This window comes from Alexandromys fortis, unplaced genomic scaffold (genome assembly GCF_014885135.2).
Source record: "Alexandromys fortis isolate MF-2015 unplaced genomic scaffold, M_Fortis_MF-2015_v1.1 scaffold_161, whole genome shotgun sequence".
Lineage (NCBI taxonomy): Eukaryota > Metazoa > Chordata > Mammalia > Rodentia > Cricetidae > Alexandromys > Alexandromys fortis.
This window is the reverse complement of record NW_026068073.1, coordinates 879,225-904,631: the sequence shown is the minus strand read 5'-3', so window position 1 is coordinate 904,631 and position 25,407 is coordinate 879,225. Positions and strand designations below refer to the sequence as shown.

The 25,407-nt window shown below is 53.0% G+C and overlaps 2 protein-coding genes across 7 annotated transcripts in view; one reads left to right on the top strand and one right to left on the bottom strand.

The window, feature by feature from the left end:
• Trpm4 (transient receptor potential cation channel subfamily M member 4) overlaps nt 1-19,955 on the bottom strand; it is a 31,144-nt gene extending 11,189 nt beyond the window's left edge. For 2 of the 6 annotated variants that reach the window (XM_050121429.1, XM_050121428.1), the window contains exons 1-15: nt 19,817-19,955; nt 19,502-19,572; nt 13,937-14,111; nt 13,478-13,658; nt 13,200-13,363; nt 12,868-13,051; nt 7,564-7,625; nt 7,243-7,434; nt 7,033-7,132; nt 4,514-4,626; nt 3,721-4,056; nt 3,464-3,592; nt 2,755-2,884; nt 2,421-2,566; nt 143-255 (exon numbers count right to left, since the gene is read on the bottom strand). In XM_050121429.1, the coding sequence (XP_049977386.1) occupies nt 143-255; nt 2,421-2,566; nt 2,755-2,884; nt 3,464-3,592; nt 3,721-4,056; nt 4,514-4,626; nt 7,033-7,132; nt 7,243-7,434; nt 7,564-7,625; nt 12,868-13,051; nt 13,200-13,363; nt 13,478-13,658; nt 13,937-14,111; nt 19,502-19,572; nt 19,817-19,840 (2,120 nt within the window). In that variant the 5' untranslated portion in view covers nt 19,841-19,955. Of the gene's footprint in view, nt 1-142; nt 256-2,420; nt 2,567-2,754; nt 2,885-3,463; nt 3,593-3,720; nt 4,057-4,513; nt 4,627-7,032; nt 7,173-7,242; nt 7,435-7,563; nt 7,626-12,867; nt 13,052-13,199; nt 13,364-13,477; nt 13,659-13,936; nt 14,112-19,501; nt 19,573-19,816 lie in introns of those variants that run through there. The other 4 variants (XM_050121430.1, XM_050121431.1, XM_050121433.1 and 1 more) reach the window with 4 other exon arrangements.
• A 1,055-nt stretch (nt 19,956-21,010) lies between these two features.
• Nucleotides 21,011-24,532, top strand: Hrc (histidine rich calcium binding protein). Its single transcript, XM_050121198.1, has 6 exons — nt 21,011-23,214; nt 23,292-23,362; nt 23,669-23,737; nt 23,830-23,884; nt 24,213-24,249; nt 24,395-24,532. The coding sequence occupies exons 1-6, from the start codon at nt 21,216-21,218 to the stop codon at nt 24,429-24,431; spliced, it is 2,268 nt and encodes a 755-aa protein (XP_049977155.1). The 5' UTR covers nt 21,011-21,215; the 3' UTR covers nt 24,432-24,532.
• Nucleotides 24,533-25,407: the final 875 nt, after the last annotated feature.

The following is a 25,407-nucleotide window of genomic DNA, read 5'->3' as shown; positions in this document are numbered from 1 at the left end:
CTATAGAGAAGAAGCCCAACGGCCCTCATCTTCCAGAACATTCCCTCCAGACACTGTTTCCAGGAAAGAGACCCTCTAGGTGGCCAAGCCAGAGGGCAATGAGCAGGAAGGGCTGATGAGCCCCAGATCCCAGGTGACTCACCTGAAGGGGATGAGTCGGGTGCAGATCAGAGGGGGGCAGAAGAAGGCGAGAAGCAGGGCCCAGATAGGGGTGGTGCTGTCCATCTCCCCCCACCACTTCTGTGTCAGCAGAGACTGTGGAGAGGAGTGGGGGCGTGTGCGCGTGAGTCTCCACACCGCACCCAACCCGAGAGTGTGCGCGTGAGTCTCCACACCGCACCCAACCCGAGAGTGTGCACGTGAGTCTCCACACCGCACCCAATCCGAGAGTGTGCACGTGAGTCTCCACACCGCACCCAACCCGAGAGTGTGCACGTGAGTCTCCACACCGCACCCAACCCGAGAGTGTGCACGTGAGTCTCCACACCGCACCCAACCCAAGAGAGTGTATGCGTGAGTCTCCACACCGCACCCAATCTGAGAGTGTGCGCGTGAGTCTCCACACCGCACCCAACCCGAGAGTGTGCACGTGAGTCTCCACACCGCACCCAACCCGAGAGTGTGCGCGTGAGTCTCCACACAGACTGTGGAGAGTGGGGGCATGAGCATGTGAATCCACACTGCACCCAACCCGAGACTCTAACCTTCTGCACGGGGTCTCAATATTCAGAGTTCAGGGACGGTGGTCAAAGGCAACCTCCTCAGGGCTGGCCAACAGAATGGAAGCTTTCCTTCCTTCCTTCCTTCCTTCCTTCCTTCCTTCCTTCCTTCCTTCCTTCCTTCCTTCCTTTTTTCAATTTTTCTAGACAGGGTTTTTCCTGTGTAGCCCTGGCTGTCCTAAAACACACTCTGTAGACCAGGTTGGCCTCAGACTCACAGATCTGCCAGCCTCTGCCTCTGACCAACCAACTTTTCTTTCAACGCACATGGGTGTGGGGTGTGGCTCACTGAATGCATGTGTGTGTACTATTGTGATGGCTGAAGTTATGTTTTGTCATAAAACAAAAATGCTTCAAATTTGGCTCAAAAACTGTGGTAGTGATCTTATTCTTGCCCGGGGGGTTAACACTATGGGATTAACACTATGGGGTTAACATTATGGGCATGGTGACCAGATAGATAAAAAGAGGGCACCAGCTCCCATAGAACTGGGGTTACAGACGACTGTGAGCAGCCATGTGGGTGGCAGGAATCAAACTCGGGTCCTCTGTAAGAGCAGCAGTGTCCTAACTGGTGAACCCCTGCCCCAGGCCCAGCACAGCCAACTTTTATTGATATTATAGGACAGACATTGGGTCAAGAACTTTCCATGGACCAGATAATTTGACCCCAGAGGGTGAGTGCTGGTATTTTCTCCTTTTCATACACAAGACTGGCCCATAACAAACAAACAAAGAGTATTCAGCAGAGCTGGAATCCATGAGGTTCATCAATCGTCTGAAATGCCAGCTCAGAAGGCAAGGTAGCAGGACCTCTTGTTGGGAAGAACCCGACTTCCTGTTGTGTGGGCTGAACTTCACTGAGGGCGGGATTTCTGAGCTCCCTTCAGATCTCAGTTCCTGATACTGTTCCTGATACTTTCAGAATGTTGGACTGTCAGGATTGGAGAGAGTGTGGAGAGCGAACAGGGCTTTTCCACAGGGAGGGATTTCCTAAACCAAAGCACATCTCTCTCTGAAGCGCTGGACGATTGTCCACGGCATCACTAACTGGAGAGGGAGAGTTCTAGACAGTGTAAAGTAGGAAGAACTTCCTGGGGAACCGGTGGCACTTCCTGTGGATGGAGTGGGACTGCCCGTGGGAATGACAAAAACTTCCTGTGTGAGCAGCGGCACTTCCTGTTAGCACCAACACTACTGGGGCAAAAGTTAGAGACGGGCCTTGCTGTGGTAGCAGGCAGGGTCTCCTTGTGGAAAAACAGCTCATGAGAGGGAGGCACCATTTTCCAAGGCAGTTCCTCGTGGTGCGGGGATCCCAGCCTCAAAGTTATCTCCTGTTACTTCATAGCTGTAATTTTGTCACTGTTATAAATCACAATGTAAATATCTCATATGCAGCCCCTGTGAAAGGGTTGTTTGACCCCCAAAGGGGTGGCAACCCGCGGGTTGAGAACCACCATTCTTTTGTTTGTTTGTTTTTGTTTTTGTTTTTCGAGGCAGGGTTTCTCTGTAGCTTTGGAACCTGTCCTGGAACTAGCTCTTGTAGACCAGGCTGGCATTGAACTCACAGAGATCCACCTGCCTCTGCCTCCTAAGTGCTGGGATTAAAGGCGTGCACCACCACCACCTGGCCAAGCCACTGTTCTAGGGACAAGTGGATTCCAGGGGTGGGGCTCAGGGTTGTCTGAGTCACATGCTCACCTGTACCCCATCCTGGGCAAAGAATGAACGGGCATCCGCCTGCATGGCAAGCTGAAGGCAGGTGGCCTCTCCCCACAGGGGACAGCGTCGAAGAAGCAGGCGAAACGCTCGTTCCTCACTGTTGTGGTAACATTCTCCAAAGAGGTCTGTGGACAACGGAACCGGTGAGAACAGGAGAGAGTGGAGGACTGTGCGTGCCCACAATACCCCTCCCCAACACACCCACAGAAGGAGAGTGGAGGGTGCCGTGCGTGCCCACGAAACCCCTCCGCAGCACACCCACAGAAGGAGAGTGGAGGACTGTGCGTGCCCACGATACCCCTCCCCAACACACCCACGCTCATGCTCTCAAACTTGGCTGCCAGGTCCTTCCGCCGCGCAGCCTCCTCAGCCTCCCACTCTAGGCGAGCCATCACTCGGAGCAGGAGACATGCCCCCAGGGCAGAGGCCACTGAGTTGGAGCCCTGAAGAGACAGAAAGAGGCCGAGGGTTCACTCAGACAGACGCTGCACGTTGCCATGAGCAGGGTCACTAGCATCATACCCAGGATGCGAAATAGCCGAGTGGTGGCCGGGAGCCCTGGGAGCGCTAATTTCATGGGTTAAGTCTGGGAAGACAGTTCTGGGAGTTCTGGGAGTAGACAATGGTTGTATACAACATCATCACCGTTCTTAATAATTCAGAGCTGGGAGGCATGTCACATGTAGCATTCATGAGGTTGAGGCAGGAGACTCACAAGGTCCAGGCCAGCCTGGGTTACACGGAAGACTCTGTCTTCTTAACAAGACAATAGTAGGTGGTGGCAGTACCCTTGGCGAGCTGCTTGCCTGGTAGCACAATGCTTTGGGTTTGAGTCTCAACACCACATGAACCAGGCATAGTGCACATGTTCAAGATCAGCCTTGGCTAAAAGGGCTAGCCTGGGCTATTCGTGACCCTGCCTCAAAACAAACAACAAAAGAGGCATGCAGTCTGGGTGAGGTCAGAGGTCAGTCAGCCTCCAGAGGCCAAGGTGAGGATTCCAGATGAGGATCAGCATTTACCTTCTCCCAGAAATAAATGGCCATCTGGGCTCGGTTCAACAACAAAGCCCAGATAAGCAGGTCACTCCAGGGGCCTTGTTCAAAGTTGGCGTCCATTGGCTTAGAGGTGCAATTCAAAAGTAGTTGGGCCTGAAAGCAAAGAGAAGCTAAACCAAGCCACACCCCTCGGCTTACTGTACCCTCTCAGACACTAACCTTCCCCATCTTACTACACCGTCAAAGCCGTGCCCCGTGCACCCTCGGCCGATGGTCCTTACACTCTCGCTGCAGTCCTGGCTCAGCTGAGAGTCTCGGGTGTTCCTGGCAGGGTACCTCGGCGCACATGTTTCTCCCAACAGCGTCCTCAGAACTTGCCCCACGTGGAACTCGATGGCCCCATCTTTTATAGGTGGGATTCTGCCGCCGCCACTGTGCGCTGCCTGGTCCAGGAGACTGCGGATGAGTGAGTTAGGGGACACTGCACTGTACAGCTGGGCCAGGCGCAGGGGCGTCAGGAAGTGGCCCAGGCTAAGGCCATGGGAGATGAGCAAGCGCACAAACTCAGGCCGGTCATTCAGCAGAGCGTCCATGAGAGAGGCCTCCAGGTGGAAAGACTGTGAGGGAAGAAAGGATGGGACAGGATGATCCGATACAGGTGGCCAGGCGAACTCAGACAGAGGCACAGTGCCACAGTGAAGCAGGAAGGGCAGGAGCGAGAGATGGATGAGGAAGCTAGTGGACGGGCACCGATGAGGGAGCAAGTGGATGGGCACCGATGAGGGAGTGAGTGGATGGGTGGCGATGAGGGATCGAGTGGATGGGCGCCGATGGGCAGATGAAAGGAGCGGGACCAGGAAATACGTCACTGATGGGAGGATGGATGGGTGGATGGATAAACGAAGGAGGATGGATAAATGGGTGGGTAGGAAGAGAGACAAGAGAAAGTCAGGGACAGAGGTACAGCCATGAACAGGCAAGTGAGGGAAGACTGCACAGGTGTCCAGGAGCTCAGCCAGGAAGGAAAGTGCACCCTGCTGCGGGGTCTTCAGTCCCTGGGTCCTGACGCCTCACCCGCCATTGGATGTCCCCGCGGAAAAGTTCACTTTGGGCAATGTCCACACGGTTCCAGGCCACAGCCAAGCGCAGCTCATCCAGGTATGCTGAGGCCTCAGAGCTCCCACATGCTGGAAGGGGGGGGGGGGCACGACACATGACATCAAGTGGATGTCCACCCACTGGAAGGGATGTCCACTCAGGGGAAGCATGGAGACATCAGGTGGATGTCCATCCAGGGGAAGGGGGGACGTCAGGCGGATGTCCACCCAGGGGAAGGGGGGACGTCAGGCGGATGTCCACCCAGGGGATGGGGGGACGTCAGGCGGATATCCACTCAGGGGAAGAGGGGACGTCAGGCGGATGTCCACCCAGGGGAAGGGGGGACGTCAGGCGGATGTCCACCCAGGGGAAGGGGGGACGTCAGGTGGATGTCCACCCAGGGGAAGGGGGGGACGTCAGGTGGATGTCCACCCAGGGGAAAAAGGGGATATCAGGTAGATGTCCACCCAGGGGAAGCATGGGGACATCAGGCAGATGTCCTCTTGGTGTTTCTTCATCTATAAACTGAAGTCACAGTGACCCTCTTGACAGCAATGTTAACAATGACAAGAAGAAGTTCTAAATGGTGGCCATTTTCAGCTCGTCCAGCTCTCCGTAAGGTTGATGGCTGGACCAACAGAGGTCCAAAGACAACCTCCCATTTCATTTTGAAAAACAAAATATATCAAAAGTGGGACTTATTACCATCCTAAATCGCTTGTACTTTCTCCAAAGTATCAAGAAAAAGAAAACAAATGGTTGACGAGCTCTTGTTTATTTATGGATGGATGGGCAAAGGGATGGGTGGACAGTGCATGAAGAGACTGTGTGAGAAAATGGTGTGGGTAGGTTGGAAGAAGGGATTGGTGGATGGATGGGTGGATGGATGGGTGGATGGATGGATGGATGGATGGGTGGGTGGATGGATGGATGGATGGATGGATGGAGAGTTTGGTGGATCAGCAGGTGTATATCCCTTTAAAAAAAATTCCCTGTACCTTAACTTGGCATCATTTATCTCAAGAGCCTCCTGCCCCTACCCTTCCTGCTCTCCCTATTCCATACCACCTTTCCTAAGGTCAACTTGCTCAGCAAGCCAAAACCCTAGGATCCACCCCTCATGCCCGATCACCCACCAGTCCCTACCCACCGTGCCGTGCCTTCCCTTGGCCACAGCATTCAAGTGTCATATCAACGCTCAATGCCACTGCAGTCTCCTGGTCTCATATCCTAGTCAGACTGCCCTGCCTGCTCATGGAGGCCTCTCTAACACAGACTGGTCTTGGTGCTCCCAACCCTGCTTCTTAGGGTAAAGTCCCGGCCTACAACTCCTCTGCTGGTAGGGCCTGGACCCCTTGTTGCTCTTGACTCCAGTACTCTCTGACATGAATAAGCTATCAGGCCTCAGAAATACCCCACGCTAGAGACTACATCACAGAGACCTAAATCCTCAGCCACAGAACGCCACCAGCTGCGGGACCCCTGCAGTTTGCTTCCCTCCCTCTGGGGACCACCCAGTCAGCAGCCTTGTCCACCAGCTTGCTTACAACCCACACCTACTAGCTCACCTCTCAGAGTTGAGATTTAAGAGGGATGGAAAGAGGAATACATGGATAGAACTGTTAACGGATGTGCCAATGAGTAGTGAAAGGGCTGGTGGATGGCTAATAATTAAAGGTGGATAGAAGGATCTGGGCGGTGGTGGCGCACGCCTTTACTTCCAGCACTCGGGAGGCAGAGATAGGCAGATCTCACAGAGAAACCCTGTCTTGAAAACAAACAAACAAACAAAGGTGGCTAGGTGAATATATCAGTGGGTGTATGGGCGAATGCATGGATGGACAAGAGAGTGGTGGGTAGGGGAATGAGTGAAATGCATAGCTAAATGGCTGTATAGATGGACAGGTAGAAGGATGAATGAACAGATGGACAAGTGGATGTGTGGATGCATGTACATGGATGAATAGGGGATGGGTACATAGATGATGGATGGACTGTACGTGGATGGACAGGGGACGGGTACATAGATGATGGATGGACAAGTGGATGTGTGGATGCGTGGATGGACAGGGGATGGGTAGGTAGATGATGGATGGACTGTACGTGGATGGACAGGGGACAGGTACATAGATGATGGATGGACTGTACGTGGATGGACAGGGGACGGGTACATAGATGATGGGTGGGTAAGTGGGTGGTTGATGGGTGGAGGCTGGATGAAAGATGGAGAGTGAAGGGAAAGAGACGGAAGAACGAAGCATGAATGGAGTGGGAGTAGATGAAGACAGGAAGAGATCAATGGACATATGGGTGAGTGGATTCAAGAGGGAAGTGTGGTTGAAAACAAAGTATCTAGGGAAATTCCCAACAGCATCAAGAAGAACCTAGGAAACAGGAAAGGTATGGAACACACAGGGGGTGTGGCCTTAGACTCAGAGAAGGAAGGAGGAGAAGCTCACCAAACATCTGAGGTGACTGTGGGAAGCCCATCCTACCTTTCACAAGAGCCCTCAAAACGATAGTCTCAAACTCCTCGGCGCCATCCTCGGTCGAATAGATGGTGAGCAGTTCTTTTCGGGTCATGATCCTCTCTACCTGTGGAACACAGAACTCGGGCGACCAGCTAAGACCTGTGGTCCCACCTGTCCTTCACCCTGCCAGCCAGGGTGTCCGGCTCTTCTCACCTTGGTTCCACAATGCCATACCTGGGCCTGCAGGACCTCAGGGTCTCCCTTAGGGAAATAACGCTTAATCCGATCTTGGGCTTCGCCTCTCCTGAGTCCCCCACTCCCTGGGGCCAGAGTGTCTTCCAGGGTCTCCACCAGGCAGTCGGCAGCACCGCCAGAGCCGGCCACCAAGAGGCAGGGGAGTTGAGCCTGTGTAGCATCCTCTATCCGCTTCAGGAGCAAAGAAAGAGCTAATCAGGGCCCAGCCCTCTGGTCCCCACATCCCCGAGATTCTGGTCCGCGGAGTCCTGGCCCTCAGCTCTCCTCCCACCTCAGACACAGGCACGCAGCTCCAGATACCTTCAACATCTTTTCATCACCATCAATGAGAAGAAGGAGTACAGGGATGTCAATTCCAGTCCCTGAGAGAAAGGGGAAAGAGAAACTTGGTCACCTTCTATCAATCTTTGCTGGGGGTGGGAAAGAACTAAGGAGTCCATAGGGCAGAACCTTGTAGCCAGTACTAGTGGGAAGAATTGTCATTCTTCTTATTCTTTAAATAAAATTTAAACTTTTTCTCTTCTTTATTTATTCAACTTTTTCTTACATTTACTTATATAACGTTGGAGGGACAGGGCTCACAAATGGGCGGAGGCCCAAGGACAATTTGTGGGAGTCTGTCCTCTCAGTTTGTGGACACTGGGGATAGAACTCGGGTCATCAGACTTGGCAGCAGGTGCCTTTACTTGCTGAGCCACCTCACTGGCCTGGGAACATTGTTATTCTTTGTGAACTTTGAGGTGTGGAGGAGACTCAATGGGTTTTATTATTAAAATGTGTGTTTTGAGCTGGGCGGTGGTGGCGCACGCCTTTAATCCCAGCACTTGGGAGGCAGAGGCAGGCGGATCTCTGTGAGTTCGAGACCAGCCTGGTCTACAAGAGCTAGTTCCAGGACAGGCTCCAAAACCACAGAGAAAACCTGTCTCGAAAAACCAAAAAAAAAAAAGTGTGTGCTTTGTATGGTGTGTATGTGTGATCATGCAGGTGTGTACAGGTGTACATGTGCCATGTGTTTGTGTGGAGGTCAGAGGACAAGCTCAGGTCCTCACCTTCCACCCTGTTTTGGAGCAGGGTCTCTTGTTATACACCACTGCATACACCAAGCCAGCTGTCTCTGTGCCCCATCTCACCATAGAGGAGCTGGGGTTGCAAGTGTGATCTGGGGATCTGGGGTTGCAGGTGTAATCTGGGATTGCAGGTGTGAGTTGGGGTTGCAGGTGTGAGCTGGGATTGCAGGTGTGAGCTGGGTTTGCAGGTGTGACCTGGGGTTGCAGGTGTGATATGGGATTGCAGGTTGAGCTGGGGTTGCAGGTATGAGCTGGGGTTGCAGGTATGAGCTGGGGTTGCAAGTGTGAGCTGCGGTTGCAGGTGTGAGCTGGAATTGCAGGTGTGAGCTGGAATTGCAGGTGTGAGCTGCGGTTGCAGGTGTGAGCTGGGTTTGCAGGTGTGATATGGGATTGCAGGTTGAGCTGGGGTTGCAGGTGTGAGCTGGGGTTGCAGGTGTGAGCTGGTTTGCATGTGTGATATGGGATTGCAGGTTGAGCTGGGGTTGCAGGTGTGAGCTGGGATTGCAGGTGTGAGCTGGGGTTGCAGGTGTGAGCTGGAATTGCAGGTGTGAGCTGGGTTTGCAGGTGTGAGCTGGGTTTGCATGTGTGATATGGGATTGCAGGTTGAGCTGGGGTTGCAGGTGTGAGCTGGGATTGCAGGTGTGAGCTGGGGTTGCAGGTGTGAGCTGGGTTTGCAGGTGTGAGCTGGGGTTGCAAGTGTGAGCTGGGATTGCAGGTTGAGGTGGGGTTTGCAGGTGTGAGCTGGAGTTGCAGGTGTGAGCTGGGGTTGCAGATGTGAATGCCGCAGCCAACTTGATATGAATTCTAAGGCGCTCATACTTGCACAGCAAGCTTCTTATCTGCCAAGTCATCCTCCCAGCATCCCTACCCCCCCCCTTTTTTTTTCTTTTTTGTTTTTTTGAGACAGGGTTTCTTTGTGTAACAGCCTTGGGTGTATTGGAAATGGCTTTGCAGACCAGGCTGGCCTTGAACTCACAGAGATCCACCTGCCTCTGCTTCCCAAGTGCTGAGATTAAAGGTGTGTGCCACTACTACCTGGCTTTTGTTTTTGTTTTGCTTTTTTGAGACAGGGTTTCTCTGTGTAGTCCTGGCTCTCCTAGAACTTGCTCTGTAGACCAGGCTGGCCTCGAACTCACAGAGATCCACTTGCCTCTGCCCCCAAGTGCTACAAAGGCATGCACTACCACCACCTGGCTTTTTTTTAAAGATTTACTTATTTATTTTATAAATATAAGTGTTTTGTTGACTTTACGCCAGAAGAGGGCATCAGATCCCATGTGGATGGTTATGAACCACCATATGGTTGCTGGGGATTGAACTCAGGACCTCCAGGAGAACAGCCAGTACTCTTAACCACTGAGCCATCTCTCCAGCCCCCACCCAAATATTTTTTAAGACAAAGTCTCACACATGCCAGTCTGACCTCAAACTCATTATGGAACCAAGGATGCCCCTGAACTTCTGATCCTCTTGCATTCACCTCTTGAGTGCTGGGGATGACATTTCAGCACTAGAAGTCAAGGTGGTGCCGCCTAACTTCAGAAGGGAGGGGAGAACTTGTGACCTGGACTCTTGGCTCCTGAGTCAGCCATATGATTGGCTAAACACTTTAAAGCCCAGGGAGGTGAAGGTTCAGGTAGAAAAGGAAGGAAATATAAATAGACGAACAATCTCAGTACCATAAACATATTGAAAAAATCTGGCAATGAAAGCTAAAGGCGACGTGTGTCAATTCTGCCCTCAGCTAAGTAAGAATACACACTGCACAGGGCCAGACACCCAGGCTTCACACCACCCGTCCTGGACCCAGGCTTCTCACCACCCGTCCTGGACCCAGGCTTCTCACCACCCGTCCAGGACCCAGGCTTCACACCACCCGTCCTGGACCCAGGCTTCACACCACCTGTCCTGAACCCAGGCTTCACACCACCTGTCCTGGACCCAGGCTTCACACCACCTGTCCTGGAGCTCCGGACTAAAAAAAAAAAAAAAAGAAAAGGAGGCAGCTAAATTTAAATGTGTGTTTTCTTTTCTTCTTGCTGTTGGTTTGGATTTTAGGGGACAGGACGTCACTCTAGCCCAGACTGGCCTCGATCTCATATTCCTCCTGCTTCAGCCACACAAGTGTGAGTCACCACATCCAGTTAAATTAAACTTATTTCATGTATATCTGTGAGTCAGCTGATAACCTGCAGGAATTGAGTCTCGGCACCACGTGGCTTTCAGGGATTAAACTCCAAATTTACTGGTTCCACAACCACACATTCTTGATAAAAGAGAAAACAGCCACAAAGTAACAGCTATTGTGCTGTTTTGAACAAGAATGCCCCCCATAGGCTCAGATATTTGAGTGCTTAGCCACCAGGGAATGGCACTATTTGAGAAGGATTAGGAGGTGTGGCCCTATAGGAGGATGTCACTCAGGCAGCAGGAAGAGAGAGACACTGGGCACCTAAAGGTTTTAGAAGCTCAAGCCAGGCCCAGTGTCATTCTCAGGGTCTGAATGTAGAACTCTGTGTCTTCTCCAGCACCATGTTTGTCTGATACCAGCATGCTCCTCTCCATGATGGTGGGAGACTACATTTCTGAAATTGTAAGCAAGCCTCAATTAAACACTTTCTTTTATTTATCTATTTTTTTACTTTTTTTTTCAAGACAGGGTTTATCTGTGTAACTGCTCTGGTTATCCTGGAACTCACTCTGTAGACCAGGCTGGCCTTGAACTCACAGAGATCCACCTGCCTTTGCCTCTCTACCCTAGTGCTGGGATTAAAGGCATGCGCCACCACCGCCTGGCTTTTTTTTTTTTAATTATTTATTTATTTATTATGTATACAATATTCTGTCTGTGTGTATGTCTGCAGGCCAGAAGAGGGCACCAAGCCCCATTACAGATGGTTGTGAGCCACCATGTGGTTGCTGGGAATTGAACTCAGGACCTTTGGAAGAGCAGGCAATGCTCTTAACCTCTGAGTCATCTCTCCATCCCCCCTGGCTTTTTTTTTTTTTTAATGCTTTCTTTTCTAAGAGTTTCCTTGGTCATGGCATCTCTTCACATAGATAGAACACTGGCTAAGATAGGAATGAAGTCCTGTCTGTGAAGCTCTGTACCCCCGCCCCCAGGCCACAGGAGAGAGAGAACCTATAGAGATCACATCTGAGCATGAGGACACACACAAGCACACACATTCAGCACCGTTCCTAGTGCCAGACGATTCAAATCTCTGCCACCTGTCACATGAGAGACATCACCGAAACTACAGACTCACTGAGTCCACCTGCCTCTGCCTCCCGAGCGTTGAGATGAAAGGTGTGCCCCACTACGTCTGGCAACTTTTTCTTCATGCCCCCTTCTATGACTCAGTTTGCTGAGCTGACTTCACACCGAAGATGACATTTACCTCATGATAAACGTAGTGGAGGAAAGCCGAGCTCCAAGGTCACAGGTTAACTCCCAGCAGCCCCTCTGAAAGCTCTCCGAGTGTTCACATATGCTCAAATGAGGATTTGGGGGGACACCTTTGATTTCTGACTCCTTTTTCTGCTTAAGAATGCTCAGCAGATAAATATATAGAGACATATATGTATATATGTATCCTAAAGTCTGAAAGCACCCAGAGTTGGAAACATTTCTGGTCCTTGGTATTTTGAATAAGGGAGCCTTGTGCTATGTTGATCCAGACACAAGGGAACGGGGATGGACAGGCTGCAGTTTCCAGGTGTCTGAGACACAGAGGGGGTCCTCTGTGGTGACTGAGCGGGACGGTTCTGGGGCTTGGAATATTCTGTTTTTGAAATCTGGCTGCATAAGTAGATCCAGAGTTCAATTTATCCAGTTTATTACTCTGTGAGTTTTGGACCTAGGGAGATTACAAGCCTATCTTCCGCCTTTTCTGTTTTCATTAAAACCAGTTTTTTGTATTGTTTTTTTGTTTTTCAAGAGAAGGTTTCTCTGTGTGGCCCCAGCCATTTTGACAGACAGGGTGCCCTTGAACTCAGAGATCTGCCTGCCTCTGCCTCCCAAGCACTGAAGTTAAAGTTGTGCACCACCACTCCTGGAAAAAACAAATTTATTAAAAAAAAAAAAACTTGTGTATGTGTGTACATATATGTGTCTCTATGTGTATGTGCCTGTGTGAGTCATACTTAAAGAGGCCAGAAGAGGGAGGGGGATCCCCTGGAGCTAGAGCTACAGTCAATTGTGAGACACCCAAAATTGAATCCCAGGCAGCAAGCTCGCTTAACTACTGAGTCATCCCCTCACCCTCCCCTATCTGTTCATTTAATTACATTTATTTATTCCTTTACTTATTGAGACAGGATCTTTTTCTTTAGCTCCTGCAACCCCTGTGTAGTCCAGACTGGCCTTGAGTTTACCAAGTTCTGCCTACCTCTGCCTCCTGAGTGCTGGGATTAAAGGTGTGCGCCACCATGCCTGGCATGGACAAACCTCTTAAGAGAGGAAATTTGCCCAGTCTTGAGCACACCTGGCCAGTGGGGTCCTGTGTGCTGAGTCCTGAACCCAAAGCCCACTCACCTCCCACTCCAGTCTTCTGCTGAGCTACGTAGGACTCAAAGCGAAGGCGGAAGCGGTTCTCACCGCCCAGGCGCCCGTATGTGCCGTCATCCACCAAGAAGAACGCGGAATAGTTGTAGTCCAGGGGGAACTCAACTCCGTCCTCAGGGTCACCGCGCCATCTGTACCTCGCAGGGAATGAGCCCTGAGCACAATGCCAGACAGAGAAGTCTTTCAGAAGGGACAGACCGAGAGGACCCAGCCCTCCTCCCTTAGACCCAGGAGTCCTTCCCAGCCTCCTCCCTCAGACCAGCACTCCCTGTCAGGGCCTCTTCTCTGAACCCCATTCCCACCTTAGGGTTGATCAGCATATCTCTGTTCCGGATTACACCCCAGGGGGCCACACCCATGGCCACCACCTTGCTGCCCCCAGTGCTGGCCATCTGGTGGTCCCTCACAGCCACACCCACATGCCGGCCTATGCCCGTGTGCAGTCCCCCTGTGACAATCCAGGCCCCTATGTAAGACAGAGAGGAAACTAGTAAGGCACGGGAATGGAAGCAATGCCCTCCGACCTGGGCAGCAGTGGGGCCGAGGCCCGGGAGACACAGTCCCTAACCCCTGTGGTCACCTGTGCTCTGGGCGGCTCGCACCAGCCCACGACGTAGAAGGTCCTGTAGCCAGGTCTGGAGCACGGGGCCCCCCGACCCCCCCAGTACTGACACCACCAAGTTTGGGGCACGAAAGCCCCAAGTACGGGTGACGAGACTGTACACAGTGGCCGGATCTGTGCGGTCAGACAGCCGGAGGAACTGTGGACACAGGAGGAAGAGACACATGGGGGACAGAGAGACAGAGACAGCAGGGGACAGACCCAGACAGATGAAGACAGAGGCCCAAAGAAAGACGGGGAGACAGAGACCCAGACAGAAGCAGACAGACAGCAAGGGGAGGCAGCAAGGACCTAGAGAGAGAGAGGGACAGACACTTAGACAGAGGCACCCAAAGATCAGGGAGGGCCAGTAGGGAGATACATTCAGCCTTTGTCCCAGCCCCACCCAGCCTGGTGGCCCAGACATGCAGGCCTCACGTTGCTGGGCCTTCTGCCAGAATATATGAAGTCCAGGTCTCCATAGGCATCTGTGGGTTTCTCTGTAGTGTGTTCGTCACTGCTCCACTCCGAAACTACAGCTGCCCCAAAGGCGTCCTCCACAGCCACAGATGGGTGGGCATTCCGAGGTCTCCCACATTGGCACAAGGTCCCTCTGGGGGCATGAGGGTAGAGCATGAACCCTGGGTGTCCCACTGACTCCATCCTGTCCCCAGAGACAGAGGCCAGAGCAAGGCCTGCACTGACGGATTCTGGAGAAGAAATCAAGGCAGACTGCTATAGCCAGACAAGTCAGGGAGGGAGACTGAGCTGCAGGGTCAGAATCAAGGGAGCAGGCGGCCATCGGCAGGCGCCACAAAAGATGAAATGAAACAGAGAATTCAAAACAGAAAAGAACTGCAAAGAATGATTCAACCACAACAAAAGTTGGGTGTGGTGGCACACACTTTAATCTCAGTACTCACTCAGACAGGCGGATCTCTGTGAGTTCAAGGCCAGCCAGAGCTACACAGAGAAACCCTGTCTCAAAAAAAAAGAAAAGGAGGAAGAAAGGAAGGAAGGGAAGGAGAAAGGAAGGGAGGGAGGGAGAGAGGGAGGGAGGGAGGGAGGAAGGAAGGAAGGAAGGAAGGAAGGAAGGAAGGAAGGAAGGAAGGAAGGAGGAGAAAGAAGAATGATTCAAAGAAAAGTTTGAGTACCAGAGGCTGAGGCCTTTGTGCAGTTTGGAGCAAGCACCTTCACCGCTCTGAGACTAAATTTCCCCTTTGCTACAAAGATAGTAATAGCACCAAGGAACTCAGAGCAGCCAAGAAAATCAGGAGTGTTTCCTGAAATGAGGATAGCAACAGCTCCAGCTGGAGACCAGCTACGGGGACTTTAAATAACCTAGCATTACACCCCAGGAAAGTCAAGGCTTTTTCAGAGCTCCCTGACTGCAAGGGGGTGCTCTGCCGGGTGTTGGCCTGTCTGTCAGCCCCAGCCATCCCCAGGCCTGCTTTCTCAGGCGGAAGGGCAGGAGGCAGGCGACTGAGCCCAGGCCATGATCCCTGTGTTCTCTGTCACTGTATCCCAGCCCCTTCCCTGCCTGTTTCCTCCTCACTCTGAGAAACAGGCAACAGATGAAGGTTTCCGTTTCCGTCTCCATAGATACAATGTTTGCCTCTCTAAATAAGGACACAGTGGTTTGGAGAGATGGCTCCCGGATTAAGAATGAGTGCAGAGGGCGGGAGTTGGATTCCCGGTACCCATATGGCAGCTCGCAAGCGTCTGTATGTAACTCCAAACCCAGGGAATCCTGGCCTTCTTAGGCACCATACAGGCACGTGGTGCACAAACACACAGGCAAAATGCCCAGACAGGTAAAATAAATAAAAATTTCAAAAAAGAACAGAACGAATACTTAAAAATTTTTAAATGTTCAAGTGTTCCTTGCTACTCAGGCAACTGTTGCCTTAGTTTCGGAAAGCACGGAGCAGGGACTGAGGGAAGCATAGCTAAGTCTCCGTGGCCCTGATTGTAAAAAGAATTCAAATAGCGGGCTCACTGCAGTTTCTGAAGCTAAGTGAGCCACTGACCTAGGAACGGGACTTTATTTTCTGGGGCGGAGGGTGACATAGGCTCTCAGGTAGCCCAGGCTGGCTTCAAACTTACTATAGCCAAAGTTGATCACAAATTATTTCTTCTCGTCTATTTATTTATTTATTTATTGCCTTCAAATTTCTGATCCTCCTGCGTGAGCCTTGAGAGCTCTGGAATTACAGGTATGCACTACCATAGCTGGCTTATTTTCATGCAGAGGTTGGAATCAGGACTGCGTGCTCACTAGGCAAACATTCTAACTGAGCTACATCCGCCCCCCCCCCCCAGCCTTCCTGGGCCTTTGTTTGTTTCTCTGTCCTGGAACTTGCTCTGTAGACAATGCTGGCCTTGAACTCACAGAGATCTGCCTGCCTCCGTCTCCTGAGTGCTGGGATAAGACTGTGCCACCACCACCCAGCGTCTTAGTATGTTTATCTGTTGTATGTACGAATACCGTGCAGCACAAACACACATGGTGACTGTGGAGGCTGGAAGAGGGAGTCAGGGCCCCGGAACTGTAGTTAGGGAGGTCGTGAGCTATCACGTGACTACCGGGACCTGAACTCAGGTCCTCTGCAAGAGCAGCCAGTGTTCCTAATCACTGTACCTTCTCCCGGGTCCCCTATGGCTTGTTTTTTGAGAACCCAAGCTGGTCTAAAACTAGCTTTATCGCCCAGGTTGACCTTGAACTTCTGATGCTCCTGCTGTGCCTCCTGAGTGCTGAGATGCCAAGCGTACACCAGCGCACATTACATGCCTAGCCCAGAACCAGTTCTACAGATGTGGGGATGCAAGCCATGCACAGGAACACATCAGGTCTGTGCCTACGGCCTGTTGTTCTCCTAGAGCGAAAAGGACACAACCTCCTCCTTCTCTAATGCCAGAAGATCCTGGTATGCCTCAGTTTCCCCAATACACACTTAATCCTCTTACATATCTGGATCTCATTCTTGGACTCCCCCTGTTCCCTCTACTTTTCTAGTCCAATATGTCTGCATGGAACATTCTGGAGCACCAGCCCCAAGGAGTCTACTGTCTGCATGGGGTTCCTTATAACCTAACTTAACAAGTTAAAATAAACTTGGGAGAAAGTGCCTGTCTTGAAAGCAAGAGTTCTGCATTCTGTCCCTAAGGCCTATAAACACGAATGTGGCTGTGCACAGGTGTAATCCCAGCTGAAGAGGAGGGGACAGCCAGCCTATCCAGGGCACCCAAGCTAGTGAGAGACACTGTCTCAAAGAAACAAGGTAGAGGTGAGGAACACCGCCTGATGTAAAACCAAGGTAGAGGTAGGTAGAGGTGTGTGAGGAACACAGCCTGAGGTTGTCTCTGGCTTCCACATGCACGCGGAGCACACACAGAATAAAGGAAACCTCTGTCTGATCACACTTTCTGTCTCAGGGTCGGCACCACTAGTGACCCGCTGTCTCCACACGCAATACGGACAGTGAGCAAGACCATCCAGAAGAAAGTTCTGGGCACATGGCGCTGGCAACATTTCTCGTGCCTACCTGCCTCCTGACAGAGCTCTGTGTGGCTCTGAGGCAAAAAGGCCCCATTCAGGTGCCATCTCTTTTTCAGGAGTGGCTGGCCACCATGGAATACACCCTTCTAGAAACCTTGGCCTGATTCCTTCCTCTCCCCAAAGGTCAAGCCCAACCCCCATGGCAACTTTCTCTCCCCTCTGCTGCCATCAGAGCATCAAGAACTACGCTGCCTCCTGGCAGCCCTCCATGATCTTCTAGCCCAAGGTCCCCAGGGGCCAAAGAAAAGGTTAGGAAGCTTCTGCAGTTGGCATTCGTCTTAAAGCCAGTCAGAGATGACGGGGGAGGGTGCTGGGGAGGTGGGTGTTTTGGTTTTTATATTGTGTGTATCTGTGTGTGTGTATGAGCATTTGCCTGCATGAATGTCTGAGTACCATGTATGTGTGAGAAGTCAGAGCCCCAGGAACTAGAGTTAGATTTTGAGAGCTGCCATGGGGGTGCTGGGAACTGAGCAGCCAGGGTTCTTCACCACCAGCCCCTGGTGGTTTTTTGTTGCTGGGGTTTTGTTTGAAGGTAAGATCTGCTTCTGTAGCCCGGGTTGATCTCAGACCTGTAATCTTTCCGCCTCATTCTCCCGAGTGCTAGGACAGGTGTGTACCAACACACCTGACAGGTTTCTTGGGTTTGTGTTTTGGTCTTGGGAATGAAAACCAACACATGGGGCTGGAGAGATGGCTCAGTGGTTAAGAGCACTGCCTGCTCTTCCAAAGGTTCTGAGTTCAATTCCCAGCAACCACATGGTGGCTCACAACCATCTGTAATGAGGTCTGGTGCCCTCTTCTGGCCTGCAGACATACACACAGACAGAATATTGTATACATAACAAATAAATAAATAAATTTAAAAAAGAAAAGAAAAGAAAACCAACACATGTTAAGTATATGTGTTATCACTGAAGACAGGTGTTTAAACTTCTCCATGTAAGAAGGAAGGTGGGGGAGAGGCAAGAAAGGGACAGAGGGAAAGAAAACTGGCTGTGGAGGTAGTCTTTGCATTTCTGCTTCCGTGGTTTCAGTCTCCACCTGCAGCTGGGACCTCTCAGACCCCAGTGTGAGCCTCAACCTTCTGCTAAGTACCAATTGGGTCCCCACCCGCCCCACCCTGCTTCCCAACGTCTATTATGCACACAGAAGCAAGGGCTACACTCTCAATGATTTTCAAACCTGCGTGTTTTCCTGGGTTTCCCGTCTTGGTGACAACTACCCCATTCCTACACTCTAGTCTGCAGACGGCCCGCCCAGGAGCCACACTGCCCCTGAGCTCTGGTCCCCAGGGTCCACTCTCAGGTTCCCGGCCTCTGATCTGTCCTCATATAGCTCACACACACACCGCCTGCCCAACTGTGTCTTTGTAGCCCCAGAAAAACCTCACACTCACTCAGGTGGCCTCTGAGTGCCCATGAGGTCATGGCCAACTTGCTCATGACAAGGTTTACACCCTGAACTCTGCTCTGTTTTCAAGACACACCGGCTATCATTAGGGAGGACTTCGAACAGGCAGTTCCAAGACCCAGAGTCACCGTCCCAAGGCCACACTGCAACACCCTCCCAATGACACCTGCACCCACCAGCTCCCCTCCCCCACTTACTTCTCTTACCCTGCCTGTGGCCCTTTCCAGCAGCAAACCGTATATGTGTTTGTTTACACAACATTTTCCTGTCCTGCCCTGGCAGGACAACAGGCTCCTGATAAAGGCACACTAAGAGATGCCACTACCTCCGGCTGAAAGACCAGCCTGAGAACAGATTTAAAGCTGGAGCCAACTAGGGAGACCGCAGATGGAGCTGGGGGACTATGGGGCTTGCTCATGCCCCTTGCCACGCAGAGCACAAGCACACAGTGGTAACTGCCCGTTTCTCTTGGGAGCTGCAGATATTTCCGAGTGTTTATTAGGTGGTGGGCAGAGTTCCAGAACCGTCCCAAAGTGACCTTGTTCAGTTTGCTCGGCAACCTCAGGAGGGACTGTTCTGTGCCCAGGTGACAAGCATGGCCCAAGAAGGGAATTTCTATCCCAAAGCTGCAGACTCGGAACGGCTGGCAGGGCTGTGGGGCTACCGATGGATGACACAGAGAGCCAAAGCAGAGACAACGTGACACAGACAGACGCATGGACGAGACACAAAGACACAGAATGGATCCCCGAAGCTTTCCAACCCCCAGCTAGGGGAGAATGCAGAATCTGGGATGTGCCCTAGGCAGGGGAAGGTTCGGTCTGAGGTGGAGGCGGGGAAATGCCCTTGGTGGGCGGAGCCTGTCTGCGGTGGGTGGGGTCTGTCTATGGGGGACCGAGAAGGGTCTGTCCGTGGTGGGCAGGCCTTGTCTGCCTTGAGTAGGGGGGGAGTCCGGACTGTAGGGGCGGTGCCTGTCTGCAGCCGGCAGGGCCCGCGAACCTGTGCTGCCAGGCCAGCTGCCCCGAACTGCTCACCCGGAATCATCGCAGAGGTCCACTATGAACGTCGTGCACACCTTCTTCCTGAAGATCTTAGGGATCCAGCTCTGAGAACCGGAACGAGAAGGGCAGGGCGGGGACCTGGGTCAGACCCACGGGATGCGAAGACAGCCCCACGCGCCCCCGGAGACACCTTGAGAACTTCAGTGTCCTCCTCCCGCAGGCTCAGTCAGGACCCCAAACCCCTTGATCTGGGAACTCCTGGCCCAGCGCCCGCTGCATCTGACCCGGATCGGCGGGGCTGGCGCCACTCTGGAACCCGCTCACATCCAGCCCCGTGCTGTGCGATACCTGCTCCTTCTCCGGGCCCACCATGCTGCCGCCGCAGCCCCCGGGGCTCGGTGTATTTCCTCCCAGCCGCTGACCCACCCGACCAAACCGGATCCACGACTTCGCAGTCTAGCCCGGGGCGGGGAGTCCCAGGAACACGTCACTGGAGGCGGGAAGAGGGCGGCCCGCGCTGTGGAGGAGGGACCGACTGGGCTGCCTAGCACGGGATGGGGTCCGGTAGAGGGGACCAAAGACTCAAACTCGGAGAACAAACAGAGAGAGCAGAGGGAGGGAGGAACCAGAGTGGGCCATGGGACAAATAGACTCAGAGAGGGACTGAGAGAAAGAGACAGAGACAGAAACTAAGGGAGGGACCCATAGAAGAAAGGGAGTGGGGGGACAGGGACACAGAGACTCAGAGACAGATATACAGATATACAGAGAATGAGATACAGAGACAGGGACAAAGCTAGAAATGCCAAGAGAGAGAGGGTAGAAGACAGAGCCAGGAATCAGAGAGAGCAGGGAGAACACAGTAAAAGTAAGTTGGGGGTATGTGTGCTAGAATCCTGAAAAGGAACAGGGACCTTCAGAAACAGTGACTATGGGGGGGGGGTTGATTCATAAAGGACAAAACTCCAAAAGTATGTTGACAAGGTGGGGTGGGGCACAGAGAAGGGTGACACTGGTCTCTCGCCAAGTCCCTCTAGTAGGGACAGCTGGGACCTAGTAACCTGAGCCCCTAGCACCCTCCCCCTGCTGTATTTATAGCCCTGGCCTGGTCCCCTGCCCTCAGATCTGAGTTCCAGGGACAGGAGGTCATGAGGTGTTGGGGACTCTTCCACAGCCTCTGCATGTCACCCACTTTCACACCAAATGTCCCATCCTGGCTGCAAATTCTTCACAACTGTACCCCCCAATTCTTGCAGGGGTCCTTGGGCTCCTAACCATGTCGCTGTCTCCCGGTGCCCCAGGCTCTTCTGAACTCCAGCCGTAGTCTAGCCTTTGCCTCCAAGTTCCCAAGCTTGAGCTTTTGGACAGACCAAAGACAAGTCCCTGCCCCCTCCTAGCCATGAAGACCCCTCCACCACCCAGTCCTGAGCCAGAGGAACAGGAGGGGAGGGGCAGGCAGGGGTTGACCAGAATAACTTAGGCTGAGGATAAATTTAGCCACAAGGAGGGGAGGGGACAGACCCCATTGGCTCAGCAGTGGGAAGGGAGGTCCTGGAACCAGGGTCACAGCTCCAAAGGGGACATCCTCAGAGAGGCATCCAAGACCTGAGGAAGATAGACAAAAAGAGTGGGAGAGATACCACCACCCAAGAGAGACAACCTGAAATTCAGAACAAAACAAGGCACAAGAACCCATCAAAGTCAGCTGAAGTCAAGCTTGGAAAAAGTTCAACTGCTAAACGTCTCCATGGGCTTCCAGGGGCCTTGGTTGCATACTTGTCTCCTTTGGGCCATAGTAGCCAGCCTGCTGTTCCCTCCACTGGTGACCCAGGAGCTGAGAGGGGCTGGGCTGGGCCTTGGCAACTGGAACAACAATGCCGGCATTCCCGGGTCTTCAGAGGACATGTCGGCTGAGTTTGGCCACCACATCCACAGCCGTGGGGGCCATCAGGGTGAGAAAGACAGAGACCACAGGGAAGAGAATGATGATTTCTCCAGGGAATATGGCCACCGGCTCCAAGACCACAGGTACCCTGGCCACGAGGCTGGAGAGGAGAATGTCTCTGAAGAGGTCTTCAGAGGGCATGTGAGACAGGCCCATGGGCACAGAGGGCACGATACTGAAGATTTGGGGAACTCAGCGGAGCCTGAGGACCACTTCCCCAGACAGAGGAGTCACAGCCATGAAGATGAAGATGAGGAGAGCATTGTCTCCAGTGAGGATCACCATCTTGTCACCAGGCATGGTCACCATGGCCACGGAGGGGAAAATGATGGGGAGGAAGTAGAGAACTCTAATGATAAGCACAAGGCCCATGGTCACCAGAGCCACCAGAGCCACTCAGAGGAAGGAGATGAAGAGGGTTCAGATGAACACCATCATGCCCACAGCCATAGACAAGGCCACAAAGACGAAGATGATGAAGATGATGGTTCCCCTGAGCGTGGGCACCAGGTCCACAGACACCGAGGCCATGAAGAGGATGATGAAGATGATGATGATGATGGCTCCCCTGAGCATGGGCACCAGGTCCACAGACACCGAGGCCACAAAGACGAAGATGAAGATGATGATGATGATGGCTCCCCTGAGCATGAGCACCAGGCCCACAGACACCGAGGCCATGATGATGATGATGATGATGAAGATGATGATGGCTCCCCTGAGCATGGGCACCAGGCCTACAGACACCGAGGCCATGAAGAAGATGATGAAGATGAAGATGATGATGATTCCACTGAGCGTGGGCACCAGGTCCACAGACACCGAGGCCATGAAGAGGATGATGAAGATGAAGATGATGATGATGATGATGGCTCCCCTGAGCATGGGCACCAGGTCCACAGACATCAAAGCCACGAAAATGATGATGGTGGTGATGATGATGATGATAATGATGATGATGATGATGGCTCCCCTGAGCATGAGCACCAGGTCCACAGACACCGAGGTGATGAGAAGGAAGATGATGAAGATGACTCAGATGAAGGCTACTATCATGTCCCCAGCCGTGGCTACCAAAGCCACCAAGATGAGGAAGAGGAAGATGAGGCTGTATCCACTGAACATTGGCACCCATCTTCTAGACACACTCACCATGGTCTTGGAAGTGAGAATCAAGAAGAGGAGGTAACAGTCAAGTTCAGCCACCATACTGCAAGCCACCAACCCCAAGGCCACAAGTCTGACAAGGAGGAGGACTTCCCAGAAGAGTATAAGACAGAAGTTCCTGGCCATCACCACCACAGAGTCTCCAGGGAGGGAGATGGGGATATTTCTGCTGAGTTTGGCCACGAGGTCCCCAGTCACAGGCCACAAGATCAAGATGAACAGATCAGCCAGGGTCACAGAGAGTTTTTCCAAGGTGACATTGGTCATCAGCCCCTGCAGCCCACAGGGGCTGGTTCCGAAGAATCAAGAAAGGAAGATGACCACAGCTCTCAAGAGGGAGACAAAGACTCAGAGCAGAGCAAAGGATCCCACAGTGAAGAGGAGGAGGAGGGTCACAGCCTCCCTAAGAGCCAGGCAGATGAGGAAGAGGAAGAAAAAGATGAGCAAGAGAGTAGGGAAGGCAGGACTGAGGTTCAGACTCCAGTGAGCCATCACAGAAAGCAGGAGGAAGAGGAGGAAGAGGAGGAGATCCTGGAAGAAAACCTGCTACCCTTCACCATCATCCCAAATCCCCTGGCTGGAAGGGAGGTGGACACAGAAGGTTCCAGCGAGGAGGAGAGCCGTGAGGTCACAGGTAAGTGACCTGGCTCTGTGGGGTGGGGAAGGCAGAGTTGGTCAAATGGAATCACTGTGGCCCTCCTGTCCCCACAGGTCAGCACGATGCCCAGGAGTATGAGAACTACCAGCCAGGATCTCTGTGTGGCTATTGTTCTTTCTGCAATGTAGGTCCCTATCCCGGATCTGCCTGGCATGCCCTGGGGTGCCGTGGGAGGCCTCTGAACCTGACAGTGGGAGGAGCAGCAAAATAAATGCTGGGGACCAGAAGCTGGGGTGGGGAGAAGTTAAGGGTCACCCTCCAGGTCTGTGACCACTCACAGGTCCTGCCCTCAATGGGGGCATTTGGGCTATCTTTAGATAGGAAACTTGGGAGGGTGGTTTGAGGAACCACCTGGAAAGAAGGGGGACTCTGAGCTCAGACATGGATTCTGGGCTAGGGACTCCTCTAAGCAGGCTCTTCCTGTCCCCAGAGATGTACTGAATGCGAAAGCTGTCAATGTGACGAGGAGAACATGGGGGAACACTGTGACCAGTGCCAGGTGAGACCTTCCCAGGGACGCTGGTCCCCCTAGAGCACCCACACTGGCCCTCCACCCAACCTCCCTGACCAGGCTTTTCCCCCCGTCCTCAGCACTGCCAGTTCTGCTACCTCTGCCCGCTGGTCTGTGAAACCCTCTGCACTCCAGGTGAGAAGCAAAGCAGGCCCCTATGGAGGGGCAAAGTCTTGCAAAGAGGGGTTGGAGCCAACCTGAGCTCCGAACCAGGAAAGCTGCTGGCTGTGGCTGAATGGTAGGGTGGGGTGGGGGTGTGACCATAGCAAAGGTCCTCGGGCAGAGCCTGGCCTGAAGCTAGGATTGAGCCGGTGTTGAGGGCACTCCTAGAAGCCAGTGGGTGGGACCAAAGTAAACAAAAATCGTGGGCTGGGGCAGCTGGAGACCAAGCGCTTGCCCTGAGTGTTCCCCCATCATGCCCTTCCTGGAGGCCCTCAAACCTCTTCTCTCTGCTCCCTCCCAGGAAGCTACATGGACTATTTCTCCTCCTCCCTGTATCAGTAAGTGTGGGGCTGGGTGGGGGAATGATGCAGTTCAAGGGACTTGTTTAGAGAAAGGCTGGCCCACCGGGAGCTAAGAGCGGTCAGGGTCATGATGGCTCAAGGACCTCTGGGTGCTGGCTAACCTTCGTGTCCTCCTGTCCAGAGCCCTGGCTGACATGCTGGAGACTCCAGAGCCCTGACCTGGCCACAACTGCGGCTGAAGTACCTCCCCTGGCCTGCCCACCTGACAGGAGGCCTGAATAAATGTGCTCCTAGAAACAGCAGTGTGGGGTGTGGGGTGTGTACTGGCGGAGGGAGACCACAGACGGTAGGAAGAGGCATCAGCCTCTCCTAGAGGGCCTGACTCCTTGATTCTGAAGGTGGTTGGTTTGCATTCTTAACATCTTGAGAACAAAAGCTGGGAGAGGTGGCACACACCTTTAATCTCAGTGCAGAGGCAGAGGCAAGCGGATCTCTGTGAGTTCGAGGCTAGCCTAGTCTACATAGTGAGTTCCAGGCCAGCCAGGACTACAAAGTGAGACCCTGTCTCAAAAAAAGGCTGGTCAACACCAGAACTTTTGAAACAGTAGGTCTTTACCCGTGATCACTGAGTAACGCCTGGGGCTAGGAGGCCAACTGAGAGTCGGGGTGGGGGACTCCCCGCTGTCCATCCCTCCCCAAACCACATCACCCAGCGACATAGTTGACAGAGGGATTTTCCCATGCAAACCCCGGAGCCGGAGGGGAACTGGGAACGCAGTGCTGCGTCCCTGACCCTTGGGCACAGACACCGCCATAGCACGGGGGCGGGGAGGCCCCGGGGGACACGAGACACGGGAGGAGGGACAGGGACTCCGCTCACAGATGACCCCCTGAGGACTGGCGACCAGACGCAGCGGGGGCAGGACTGAGTGGCACGGGAGTGGGGGGCGAGGCTTGTAGCAGCGAGTCTCCCCTCCCCTCCTAGCGGACGAAGAAGAAAGACCTGGGCCCCGCGACTGGGCAAGAGAAGGGGGAGGGGCGGCCTCTCCCCGCATGCCGCCCGAGAGCGAAGCAAGCCCCCTTCCCGCAGTTGCAGGGTGCCTGGCTCCCGTCCGAAACGGATCAATAAATTACAAAGTAGAGAAAAGGGAGGCGGAGGGATTTCTTCCTGTCCTCTTCTTCCGATGCCCCCCT